Source organism: Diorhabda sublineata, chromosome 10, assembly GCF_026230105.1.
Source record: "Diorhabda sublineata isolate icDioSubl1.1 chromosome 10, icDioSubl1.1, whole genome shotgun sequence".
NCBI classification, from domain to species: Eukaryota; Metazoa; Arthropoda; class Insecta; order Coleoptera; family Chrysomelidae; genus Diorhabda; species Diorhabda sublineata.
Genome location: NC_079483.1, coordinates 18,545,096 through 18,558,732, shown reverse-complemented (window position 1 = coordinate 18,558,732; position 13,637 = coordinate 18,545,096). Strand labels below are relative to the sequence as shown.

The 13,637-nt window shown below is 28.9% G+C and overlaps 1 protein-coding gene across 1 annotated transcript; it reads right to left on the bottom strand.

Moving 5' to 3' along the window:
• Positions 1–8,010: 8,010 nt before the first annotated feature.
• LOC130449923 (phosphorylase b kinase gamma catalytic chain, skeletal muscle/heart isoform) lies at positions 8,011–13,089 on the bottom strand. Its single transcript, XM_056788014.1, has 9 exons — positions 12,676–13,089; positions 12,377–12,546; positions 11,284–11,568; positions 11,134–11,224; positions 11,042–11,071; positions 10,173–10,279; positions 8,662–8,759; positions 8,311–8,469; positions 8,011–8,243 (listed from the first exon to the last, which is right to left on the bottom strand). The coding sequence occupies exons 1-9, from the start codon at positions 12,765–12,767 to the stop codon at positions 8,109–8,111; spliced, it is 1,167 nt and encodes a 388-aa protein (XP_056643992.1). The 5' UTR covers positions 12,768–13,089; the 3' UTR covers positions 8,011–8,108.
• Between the last annotated feature and the right edge of the window lie 548 nt (positions 13,090–13,637).

Below are 13,637 nucleotides of genomic sequence, written 5' to 3'. Positions count from 1 at the left end.
GTTTCAAAAAAATTAAAATAACTGTAATATTATATTGAAGAGGTATTAAAAATTATTTCCATGGGTATTTTACATTGTTGGAAAAAATGTTGCCGGATTGACGACTTGTTTTTTTACAATATGCTCGAGAAAGATCTAAAGCGCACGCAAAAGGTCAAAGGTCGTCCTGAAGATCGGCCACTTCCGTGCTCTCAGTTGCCCTAAGAACACGCTCGTCTTATTAATGCCTATTCGCTTCTTTGAAGATGGCTTGTATTGTACGGTCATAATTCTGATAGACCGACATCATCACTCACTCACTATGTCGAAGAACTACGACTACTATAAAGTGGAGTAAACAGAACGTTTGAAACGATATATCTCATGCTTGTTTAAATAGTTTCGAAAATATTTGAATTGCAAATACTAATTTTACGATTGGTGAAAAATCGTGTACAGGAATATTTCGTTAGGGTAATGACATATCGAGGCATGCGCAGTTGGGATTTCAAATAGTTTCGTAATAAATTTCTAACCTAACTTTTAAAAAATATTCACAAAAACAAACATTAATATCCTTGATTCATAAACTAAAAAAACTATATAAAAAGTAGCCAATGTTACAGCTTGTAATACACCATAAGATTTTTATTATTTATGATATAGTTATAACTAATGGTAAGATCGTGCCGTTAGGCGGGTAATTCTTATTTTTTATGTAATGAAAGTGTTCGCGTTTCGCGAGGTAAAACCAACTTGATTTATCGAGAGCAAAAGAATTTTCCTTGGCTACATTCTCCATTACCAGCATGAAATCATTAATTTAGTAATTCAATAAAATTATTAATTGCATGTGCTTAATGGTTTCTACTAGAAAATTAAGATTAATCGATTATCAGAACCGTTGCTTAGTGTTCTAAGGGTCGTGAGACTCTGGGTACAACGAAGGTAATTATTTATAGGATTTTTCTATAAAAAAAATTATAAAGTTACTTCCTTATTATTAAACCATAATAGATTTCATTCTAAAATTTATTACGTCAAGAAATTTATCTGTGTTCGAATTTGTAAATAAATCTTCTGAATGAACCTCAAGTTATTGCACAATTTAAAAACAAAATTACGTTGTTACGAATTTATTACGCAACTTATTAATTCCACACACACACATATATGCGTGAGATTCACCGTTAATACTTTACATTATTTAAAAATTTAGTTCAAAGGGATGTGGGTGGATATAACTGCTGTTGCCCTTAATCTCCGTCGTCTATCTATCAATCTTTATTGCTACAATGGTAATAAATGACTGTTCGCTACGCCATCTCCACATCAATCCGAAAAGTTCATTGTGTTGAATCACGGAAAACTGTAAACTTTTATTTACTTCGTTTACATGTCAAAATAATCATTCACGTGTTGGTTAATTTAAAAAAAAAACCTGATATGAAAAATAACTTACAAGTAGAACAGTTTTAATAATTTTGAGTTGTGACCGTTTATATTGACCCGAGGACGGAAGTCAAATTGTCAATTTATGCATAATTTTCAATTTAATTACGAATAAATTTAGAGAAATCTTGTTTTCCATTTTGGATATTAATAATTAACGGCGACAGTAAACAGATTCGTTTTAAGTGGGAATATTTATGTGAATTGAATCATGTACTTTTGTTGTTCATAGTTTATCACAGTCAAACACACGCTGATATTCAACTATTAATTAATTTACTTAATAAATATAAGTTCAACATTCACATGTTTAAACTGAGATATTTGTAAATACAGTGAAGTATACTTGAAAATTGATTATTTTGTTAATTTGAATATATTTATACGTATTTTATACAAAAAGATATGGAAAAATACTGATTTCTAATAAAAATTAAAACAATTTGTTTGTCAGAATTTAACAAATATGGTGTAGTTTACCTATCCAGGCCCGGACTGGAACCACTTGTTGCCCTCATCTAAAACCTGTGAAGTGACTGTACCGTAGGGTCAGGGAGGTATGGAATACCCAAAGGGGAGGTTAAGGGGTGTCACAATATGACGGCTTCTTTATAAACAGCTTGTTATAGCTATTTCATCTATTACTTTATTATTGTCCAAATTACGAAGTAAACCCATTTTAACATTGATAAAAACAGATCTAAAGTCTAAAGACGACTAACTATTTCAAGCTAAGAAAATTTTCGTTCAAATGTTACTTTGTTTTTGTTTGTACGAAAACTTTCTCTAATACTTATCCTCGTACACTCTAAAAGTTCAAAATATTGTGAAAGTGACCAAAAACAAATCTAGTAAAACAATGGACCATCAACTTATTAGGTGTCTACTGTGAATCTAGATTTGCTGTCAAAACTTGCATTAGAAATTTCTTGAAAAGCAAAAAAGGAAAGAATTTACACTGTCCTACTTGGCCAGTCCGGGCATGTACATATTAAAATTGTAGTTGTAAAAATTTAATTTCCATATAAAAGTTAATCTGTCAGTTACTAGATGGCGCACATAATACTTTTGAAATTATATCAAAACATTTAATGTACGTAAAAACCAATTTTAAAAGATTGTTATTTTTTGTTATGCTAAAAGCAATGTACATATTTTATGCTTTACAAATAAATATCTTTCAACACGTATAGAATATTGGATAAAAATGTTCATGCAATCTAACCTATAAACTTTATTTTATACACGATAAAATTTACCCGAAGATTTCAGGACCAAAAATTTCAAAACATACTATTAAAGCTAGTAATCTTTTAATAAAATAATAAAATAACGGAGGTAGATGGTATATTAAGTCAAATATCAATTTAACTAGATATTGGATAGTTATAATTTATAGATTTGAGTCGAGACAATTTAACCTCAAAAATGATAGGTACTATTTTGAAACAAAGTTGACGTAAATAAATTGTTTCAAATATATAAATTAAATATTTTTGTTTAGATATTGAAGTCTGTTACTGTTACCAAAGTTTCATTATTACAATAATTAGTTTTAACTGATCACGACAGTCACGCCTATTTACCAAACAGAGACATTCTTTTTCCAATATTGCTGCATCTAATTATACCCTGAAATGAAATTAAAAGTGAACCAATTTTGTGCGGCTAATTAAAGAAGAAAACTTTGACCTATCGTCCTAGTTTCCATTTTTTTTTTTTAAATCTTGATTACGTTTTTTGTGGCATCTTCGTGACAAATTAAATTCTTTAGTAACAAGAACGCTTTCAGCATTTATAACATTCGATAGTGGATATATAGGGTGATGGGTGTATTATAAAATTATGAGAAATCTACTAAATTACACATTACTCAAACCACCCCTGTATGTGAATATGAAATACTAAGAAAGCCCAGCAATTAATTTGCTTTTGAAAAAATGAGTCAATAATTATTATAGAGTAGATAACATAACTGTCAAGTAGAAGTAAATAAACATAATTGCGATTTTATACACCTTCACAAACTAAAATATATTATTATTAGTATTACATGAAACCAATATCAAAATTATTAAATCGAAGATATATCGTCATAATTATGGCATTCAAGCTTATATAATTTTATAATTGCCTCTCCTAAATTGTCAGCATTTTAACGACCGTCTCAAATGGACGTATAATATTCGAAACAAGAAATCTTTTACGTCAAGATTTTACTAGTTCACTGCGTTTATGCTTTCCGGTATGAATAAGAGTCCGTGCACGTCTGAATACGGTAATTTTTGTGAATAAGATTGCGAATCGGATGTTCTCACGCTGCCTGGCAATCTAGATAGCGTTATCTAAACACGTGCAAGGCATCCAGCTTCATATATGATAGGGAATGTGAAAAATGTTGATTTCCTTTATATCACGTAATTAATTCAGAGATTAATTTATTCAAATCTCTATTATTAAACGCGGTATAAACTAGTTTTTTTTTGTAAAATTGTATAATTTGTAAGAGGAAGTTATAAATACGTTTGATTTATTTAGTTCAAAAAAATTCCGATAAAACGCAGCGCCACTTCGATGTTAACTTTGTAGTTTATCTATGGTCGATATCAATTTCATAGGATCAGAAAAAATGATAGTTCTGTCTATGCAAGCTTTACGTTAGTTTTTATATTTATTATAAATATATTATATCAATGAAAAAAACGTGTTGTACACTTTGTATATATATAAAATAATTCTAATAGGTCAGCAACCGATCAGATCTTGTCAAGTAGCGAATAGTCGTCTCACTATGGGGTCTTACCGTCATAATAATTTATGGCCATTTCTACCTTGATGATGTCAGTGGCATAGCTTCACTATTTTCCATAACATTCCAAAACAGAAACTGATAATTACAATTTTAATACAAATTATTGAAAAAGTATAAGAAAAACATATACAAATACAAAGAGTGTCAAGTTTTATTTACCCAAAATTCTTTGACTTTCAAGTGTAGGTACGTAGTTAAAAAATTATATATTTATACAGAAATTCGAAATTAGCAATTCATAACATTTAGTCCCTCAAATTTTTAAATACTTACCAAATAAGATTTATAGACTGAAACTAGCGGCAATCCTAATGACATGAGTGTAAATAATATTGCCTATATATCAGAAAGAATAATATAACTCATTGTTTATTTTCAGAATATTTAGACAACATTTCAAGTTAATTGTTGTAGACACAAAATTCACTCGATTTATCTCAGCAATTCATAGCATTTACTCACTTTAAGTTTTTAAATACAGACTGTACCAAATAAGAAGTATGGACCGAAACTAGCGGCAATCCTAATGACATGAATGTAAATGATATTGCCTATATGTCATAAATGATATAACTCATTTTTTGTACTTCAATATTAGATAAGTTTCATTTTATATATTGTATAGCTGAACACGACAACAATTCCAATATTAAACTAAGTTTCTTCTTACCTATCTTCGTCCGCCAATGCTTGTGTGACACGTTGAAGAATTTTACCTAATAAATAAAACACCTTCGTCGTCGTTACATATCCTGGATACCACAAGAAAAATTATAGTAATAAAACAAAGAACCGAGAGACATGCAGAATTATTACTTGTTTAGACGTTTCTTCCTCATAATTATTTGTCAAAATTAATCATAATTCACATACGAGGAAGCGGTAAATTATTGAAGTAAATTATTCATATTGATAACACTGTCACGTTATGTAGAATTTTTAAGTAGAATATAGCGGATAGTTAATAAAGCAATTTAATAAAAGTGTTATTTTGTTTTCTCTTCCCTAATATGTCTTCAAACGTTCTACTATTCATTATGAAATTATTTTATCAAATTATAGTAGATTGTCTATAAATTAGATTTTCTCTACAACTTGGCAACACCTATAAAGCTTGAGCTTTTAGTTAGATTCGCAACTCAAACTCTTGTAACTGATATTTTTGTATTTAACACTTCGTGATGTACAGAGAATCTTTACATGCTTATTTTTCTTTTCTCCTTCTACTCCATCTCAGTCCTACACGAACGATCGAACTTATTCTAATTTGTTCTATGTTTGTTCAAAAGTTTTAAGAAATGGCGGTCACGACTTACACTTTATTAACGCTTGTAGTGTTAAAAGTGGTTATTTCGATCTCAGATCTCGATTCAAATAGAGAGGAATTTCAATGGGGGGAGTTTTATTTAGCATACATATTACGACGTTGCTAATAATTTCATTCAGAATAAAACGTCACATTTTATAAAAACGTAAGTAGAAAAATATCCAAATTGATGATGTAATTATTGTTTGACATTTGACACTTGTGTTATAAAAATGGTTCAATTTTATATTTAACTTGATTTTGACATTTGACACTTGTGTTATATTTAACTTGATTTAGAATTAAAATTATCACTGTTATTGTGGATTTATTATACTTGAAATATTCAAGAAAGGTTTCTTGCAACATCTCATAATATAATTTGATTTTATAAGTACTTGGTACAAAATTGAAATGATTGACTGTTCACATGATATTTTTACTTTTTTATCTGAATTAAAATGGTTGCCACGTGTAATTATCAATAGTTTTATAATTTTTTGTCATATCTATATACAATAACAAAATGCGTTATACCTATTAAATTTAAAATTTTCCTTGACACTCGGGTTAATATATCTTTTTTTCATAAATATACAAACAAAAAACATTGTAGTAAACGGTAACGGTTAATGTAAATAAATTGTTTTGAAAAGAGCATTGTATCTGAAATCGTGTTCTAGAGAATGTGAAATTAATTCAAGAAAACAACACCGTGCGCGCATTTCCGAGTTCGTATATCAAATTATCGCTGAATCTGACAATAACACCTGCTAGGCGTGCGAGGTGCAATACATGCCTACTCCCCATTTTACATAGTTGTCATGTTGACGTAAAATAAATACAACATGGAGAGGTATAACTTATTAAAAAACTATGAAATAACAATTATTTATAATTATATAGTTTAAATTTGAAAACAACCATTTAAATCCAAGTTGAAAGTTATCGGTTTACGTCACTTGTCAAAATTCTTACTTAGTTTCAAAAAGTTTTTGGTTAAGATAAACAAGAACAACAAGAACTTCATATTCCATGTCCAAAAATTCTTTTAAAAGTATGAAAACTTGTATAAGAAGGATTTGTTTGTATTCAGGATGATTTGGATATCTTCGTATTTATTGGATTTTCATTTGACGGATCGCTCGTATAGCAGAAATATAGTAAGTTACAATTTTCTTGCATTCGATTGATAATTATAATTACCTTAGTTAAGTAAATAAGATGAAGGGAAATTAGTAGAGAAATGTTTAAAATGACTAAATAGCTTTTTTTTGGGAATCTTGTTAGTTTGTGAGAGGCATTTTACAATTAATAGTCTTTTCAAACTACTTGAACGCTATTCATTTTACGAGATACTAAAAAGCCAGTAATGTAATAACTTTTGTTAAAAATTCTCCATCAAATTACTCGCATAAAAGAAACTTTGTTGACCATTAAAACATTCTATTTTGAATTTTTTTCACTTTTTATTGTAATGAATCACTTTTTGTGTTATTAAATTTTTTAAACAATGAGTTTCTATTAGTTGTAGATGGTTTTCAAATAACTTCATTGTACGTTATTTACAAGACTGTAAATAATCATTTTTTTTTCGTAAATTTATAATCTGATACTAAATACAAAAGGTATTTTAAATAAAAGCAAGGTTTATACTTTTTTTTCATGTGATTGATAACTTTTAGCACAAATATTTTACTTAACTCAAATTTTTGATGTACTGTGAAATGGTTCCTTCGGATTAATATTAAAAAGGCTGGCGACTTGGAACAAAACGCACTACAAGGATTATTAAGATCAACGGTGCTGTCTACCAGCGAGTGTTGGGCCATGAACAAGATAAAACAAAATTAAAATATGGGAGATGAAGGTACTGAGGATTTTCAGAGGATCAAAACACTGAATGGCCAAGCTGATATGGGATATGTGATCAGAGCAAAAAGACCATTAAATGGGGCATATAGCCAAAATGGACGAAGATTGATGAAAATAACCTTATTAATGGGAATAGGAACAAAAAAGAAAAAAATACATAGAAGTATGTAGAGACGATCTAGATAGAATAGGAATAGAGAACTGGCATGAAGCAGCCATACTCGTATGTCCGGAGAGTGGTAGTGAATGGGGTCGAGTGAATGAACCACTTTCAGCTTCCTTGGACAGTTAATTGAGGTTAATTTAGGTTTGTGCCTTCGAATGTCCACCCTATCTACCTCTTTTTGGTGTTCTATCGCTCCATGAAGCTCCTTAAGGGTTGCTTGCATTGTTACAAGTACCCTTTTTCTACATTGAACTTTCTTGAAATCAAAATCAAACAATTTTTTCATTCCACGTGGAATACCATCAGGATCAAAGGTGGGTGGTATACTGAAGCCTTAGCTTAGCATCACTAACCCACAATTTGTAAAATCTAAACGCGGAAAACTAAATCGAATAGACACAGGGAAAAAATAAAACACAATTTGTAAGTTAGAATTATTTATTTGCACAAAGTTGAACTAATTTGTCAATATTGATTTTTATGAATGAATTGTCTACTTAAAAACTAGATTAAAATTACTATCTACTAAGGTTTGTCATGTATATATGTTTCAATTCGGTCTTTGGTGTATTTTCAAATAGAGCAGCACGATTTTGACCTTCTCCTTTTTTCACCCAATGACCGTAAACACGAAAAGCACAACCATCAACAACCTGCATTAACAAAATAAACCAAATTCAACATTGAATATAACACGGAAAGTAGAAACTCTCCACTTACTTTTCTTAGGATTTTTAGACGATAAGGATCATTCCTTGCAATGTCCAAGCTTAACGGTTCTGGTGTGTATTTGAGTCTCTGTATTCGAATTACAGATCTTACTACCAAAACAACCCATTGGAATTTGCGCCGTGCATTAAATTTAGTTATTTGTGGTTTCTAAAACGTACAGATAATTTAACGAGATTGGAAACGCCATTAAAAACGAAGAGGGAACTAAACCTGAGATAAACTGAAGGAAATAACAAACAAAAGTGGAAGAAACAAGTACAATAAGGAACGGAATTGAAATGATACTTCAAAATCTCTCTAATGGTTTCTGTTCAAAAATGTTTAACGACCTACACTTACCACTGATTGGAAGAATGGATGCTGTAATGCATTTTCAATAGAAATCCTGTCTTTAGGATTTACCACTAATAATTTTCTAATTAAGTCCTTCGGTGCCTCTATAAAAAATTATTCAAATATATATACAACCAGTACGAAGTCACATTTACCGGACAGTAATATCTAATAATTGTACCAAAACTATATAAAATAGAACAAATAAGACTAGTTTCTTATACAGAGTACCTCAACACCAGCCTTCATAAAAATTTTGAGCCTTGGTTTGAAGATTGTATATAAAGATATAGAAATCCAGATGCTAGTTTTTCAACTAAGACTGAACCTTCTTGTTTCGTCTACATAATTCAGATGATGCTAAGTATATTATATCCATTGTTCTTTGAAAGTTACAACTTTATTTCAACTAAGTGGTTTTAAGGCAACATTGATTTCCATGCCCTTTTACTTGCCATTATAAATTGGTGGTTTTCGTCTTCTTCTTGCTGAAGTTTTTCTTCTATGATATTATCTGATGATTAAACTTTTGAAATACCTTTTAACAGATTTACTGCTGTTTTACCTTTTTCAACTTTATTACAGAAGTTTCTATGCTTCAATTATTAATAACTACAGATGACTCTAAACCTAAGTTTTGATTGAACCAAATCATATCAAGGCTTGTTTTCCATGCTAGGTTCAACTGTATTTTGTATTTTTAACTATGATTCGATTTTTGTTTTTGAGACAATAATTTTTTGGCAGCTTATGAGCCACAACTCAAATATCTCATTGAACATTTATTCTGCATAAAATAATAACAATATTTTGAATATTCACCAAGTCCGCAACCATGGATGTAATTTAATTAGTTCTTTATTTGTATAAAACTCCCATTTCCAATGAACAAATTTAATAAATATATATTTGAAATTATTAAAAAAAACAAAAACAAATTGATATTATTTGTGATCCATGAATAACGAATTACATCAATATTAATGAATTACAACAAAAATTTTACCTGATAAAATAATTTTCGTATATTTACACATAATTATTGTGAATAATCACAACCAGTCTAAATTATAAACAAAATATCGTTATTAAACGTACATAAAAATGTCAACTGTCAGTTCACGCTCATAGATCTCTAATCCAATCAATCGACTTATTACTATAATTTTGTTCGTATTAAAATTAATTCTATGGTTATAACAGATTTACAAATCGATAATCGATCGAACCTGTTCGAGATTATATAAAACAAACCTTCGATTATGGTCTTGTAGTTATGATGTTGGTAACAAGTTTAAAAACGGAAACGTTATTAATAACATGATTCGATGTTTATGGTGTATGTGTTTATAAATTAAAAGTGGCAATTATTTCAATAATCATAATAGAAAAAAATTTTTGTTGTCGTTTTGAAACAAAATGTCCTGTACAACATTCAGTGTGTTTATGAAACGGACTAGACAGAATTCAAAGGGTACGATAACTTTTCATTTATATTTTTTTTATTAGTTACCTACCTGATATATCCGCCCATTCCGGTGAAGAAAAAGAATATTTTCCTTCCATAATATTCCTGAGCATGATCATCTGTTTTCTATGCCAAAATGGTGGACAACCCACCAACCTAAAATAGCAAAAATGCTCTCTTAGGTTCAATAAACACGTTTTTTTACCAACGAATTGGTTTGAGAAAAAATATGCTAAATGTAAGAGAAATTTGCAATTTGACAGTTAAAGGAGGGTATTGGGGAGATATATATACAAATAATCGTATCAATTGAAATATTTTCAACTTAATTGAATAACAGATGGAAATGATTTGAAAATTCGATCAAGTATCAATATATCAGCAAAATATGCAACCAACTTTTTTGTTTCAAGAATTTTTTAGTCTTTATTGTCTCATTAATAAATAGTTTGAAATAAGGGTAATAACTTGGCCACCACCAAATTTGCTGGGTAGTCATGGAAAAAATAATTTCTATTTGTAATCTGCAAATAATATTTGTAAAAATAACAATTTACAAATCAGTTTTAAATTAATAACGATTTTAAAATTTGCTTTTATTATTTAATTTGTTATACTCTTAAAGGAATTACAACAGTGATTCCCAAAGTGGTCTAAGTGAACCCTCAAAGGTGTAGGGTGGATTCAACAAGCGTATAGGTAAATTTCCTTAGTCCCAGAAGCTGAAAGTTCTTGTACATGTTTTCAGAGGTGAAATGGTAATGTGAGACACAGAAATTTTGAAATAATCCAATTGAAAATGATAAATTCACCATAAACTCAACAAAAATAATCAGAAAAACTGTACACATCCTTGTTAATATTTTTAAAACAATATTTATACAAAAATTTCAAAATCAAATAAAAATGTGTACTTACAATGTATACATTATCACACCGCAAGCCCATCTAAAAAATAAAATTTTCAATTAATTCAAATATCTTTGCCTTTCCATAATTTTCGAACCTACATATCCACCTCAAACGAATAACCAGAAGCGTCTTCCAACATATTACACCTCAAAGTTTCCGGTGCTAAATAACCAGGAGTACCACATAAATCTAAAAAAAAAATTAGAGAAAAAACTGGAATTTTAAATCAGGAATTCATGTATGATTACCATACAAAACTTCTCCTTCATTTAATACTTTGGCGAATCCAAAATCTGTAATTTTAATATTTAGATTATCATCGAGTAAAATATTTTCAGGTTTCAAGTCTCTGTGGACAATATGCATGGAGTGAATATGTTGCACTCCTTCAAAAATTTGTTTCATAATATATCGAGTTTTCTTTTCAGAAAGTGCTACAACTGAAGTGAGATAATCAAATAGTTCTCCGTGTTTGCAAAGCTCAAAAACCAGAAAGATAAATGTAGATGATTCAAATACATCTTGTAGTTCAACTGAAACAAATTAACATTCTATTACAGAAAGAATTAATAAATTTATGAGAGAAATTAGTTAGTTTCTGATTGATTTTGTAGAAAAAGATTTAGATAAAGAATTTAATTCAGAAGACATTTAAAATTTGTAAAGTTCCTACATTTCAAATACTTTACATTCAAGATCACAAAAATCAATTTATAATTCTTCAGGTAGTCTTGTTTCTCGTCACTAATATATCAAATTTCTGGTATTTTTGTGTCTTATACTCGTTTGGTGTTGTATGATTTCTCTGAAAACAACGTAGATAATGAGGATCCAATTATTCTTGACAAACAATTAGGAAACTCATGGAATTATAAGATAATTGAATATTTTGAGAAATATTAGGAAACAATCAAATAGAAAAAAAGCTTGAGATTTAAACTGCTTTATATTGATCAAAATATAATTATCCATAAGCTTTATCGAATAGAATTGAAGGTTAGAAAATAAAAAAGCAATAGAAATAAATAGTGAAATGATGGATTTTTATCAAAGAATGGATGAAAAAGTATTAAAAGACAAATTATGTACAAAACAGTTGAAAAAACCAAGAAAATAGTTTTAAAGTGTCCCCGGATTATGCAGAAGTCCTGTAAGGCTATAATAACACCTAACACCAATAGAAATTTCAAATTTTGGTCTATAAATAGATAAAAAATATTTAAGATACAAATAATGTACAGAATAGCTCAAAGAACCAAGAAAATAGTTTTCTAATGTTCTCGAATTAGGCGAAAATTTGTGTAAAAACCATATAATAAATATTTTAAAACATATACATACTTATGTATGGATGACCAGCAACATGTCTTAAAATATTAACCTCCTGTTTGGTGCCTTCCAAAGTAGAACTATCATTGATTCCATCACTGGTACTCAAATCAATGATTTTTGCAGCAAATTCTTTTCCTGTTTCTTTTTCTATACATCGCCTCACTGTTGATGATATACCCCTAAAGATATATAAGTGAAGGAATTAGAAATAAAATTTCCATTTTTTCACGGACCTTGTTCATAACACGGAAGATAAGATACAATAAGAAATTTCATTGTGTTTGTACTTAATGAAAATTTGGTATTACCTTCCTAATATTTCTTTAGGTTCATATTTAGCGTAAAATTCTTTGGCAGCATCTTTATCAGGTAATTTATCGTATTCTTCTTCTTTGGCCATGTCTAACAGCGATTTTATTATTAAATAATTAATAAACTAAATTTGAAACGCAACTAAAAATAAACTACCATGCCATGAATAGTTTACCCTTCTTTTGTCCTATGAACGCTACTATTAGTAATAATTAAAATTAAATTACTTATAGACATCACATGTTAATTTGTCACATAAGAATATGTACACATTATATTGTTTGGTAATACAATAAAATTGAAAAAAAAACTAATTAATTGGAATTAATCACAATTGTCATATGTCATTGTCATCCATGGAGCTAGCACGATACTAGGTCCATACATAACCTTACGGAGAACTAGACTATAGATCATATGGTGAAATGCATTATCTCCAACATAATAGATAGTTTTTAATCATATAATTTTCTGTGTATTATACAGTTTATACATAAAAATAATTAACAGCAAGTTTGAATTGAATAATAAAATAATTTTTAATTTAGATTTTCATAGTTCTATAAAGATTTCTGAATATAAAAGTAATTAGTGATTCATGGTTGGTAGTACGAAAAATCTTCTTAAATTTGAAAATGACATTTACATTTTACGTGTTATACTAATCTATAAAACATTCTTTAGAGTTTAATTAAAAAATACAAAAATAAAAATTTCCATAACTATTATGTCTTACCAAAGTATTGTAATTGAAATCATATTTAATTAAATTTATTAATGAAATAGGGGTACTAAGTTGCCTAAACTTCGAGACCACATAATAAAAGAAGATTCAGAAGTCTTAAGGATTAGTCAAAGTGAAAACGAAAAATATTAAAAAAATATAATTTCGTGAAGTTTTCATTAAATCGTTACCTAATTATCGCATTAAACAAGTGTACTATTATCCGATGTGTCT

Bases quoted from the DNA above. Each gene is read 5' to 3' on its own strand.
- LOC130449923 (XM_056788014.1), bottom strand. From the start codon at position 12,767: ATGGCCAAAGAAGAAGAATACGATAAATTACCTGATAAAGATGCTGCC. The intron at 11,072-11,133 runs GTAGGTTCGAAA...TTTATTTTTTAG, and splicing joins TATTCGTTTGAGGTGGATAT to ATGGGCTTGCGGTGTGATAA. The intron at 8,470-8,661 runs GTAAGTGTAGGT...TGTACGTTTTAG, and splicing joins ATCCATTCTTCCAATCAGTG to AAACCACAAATAACTAAATT.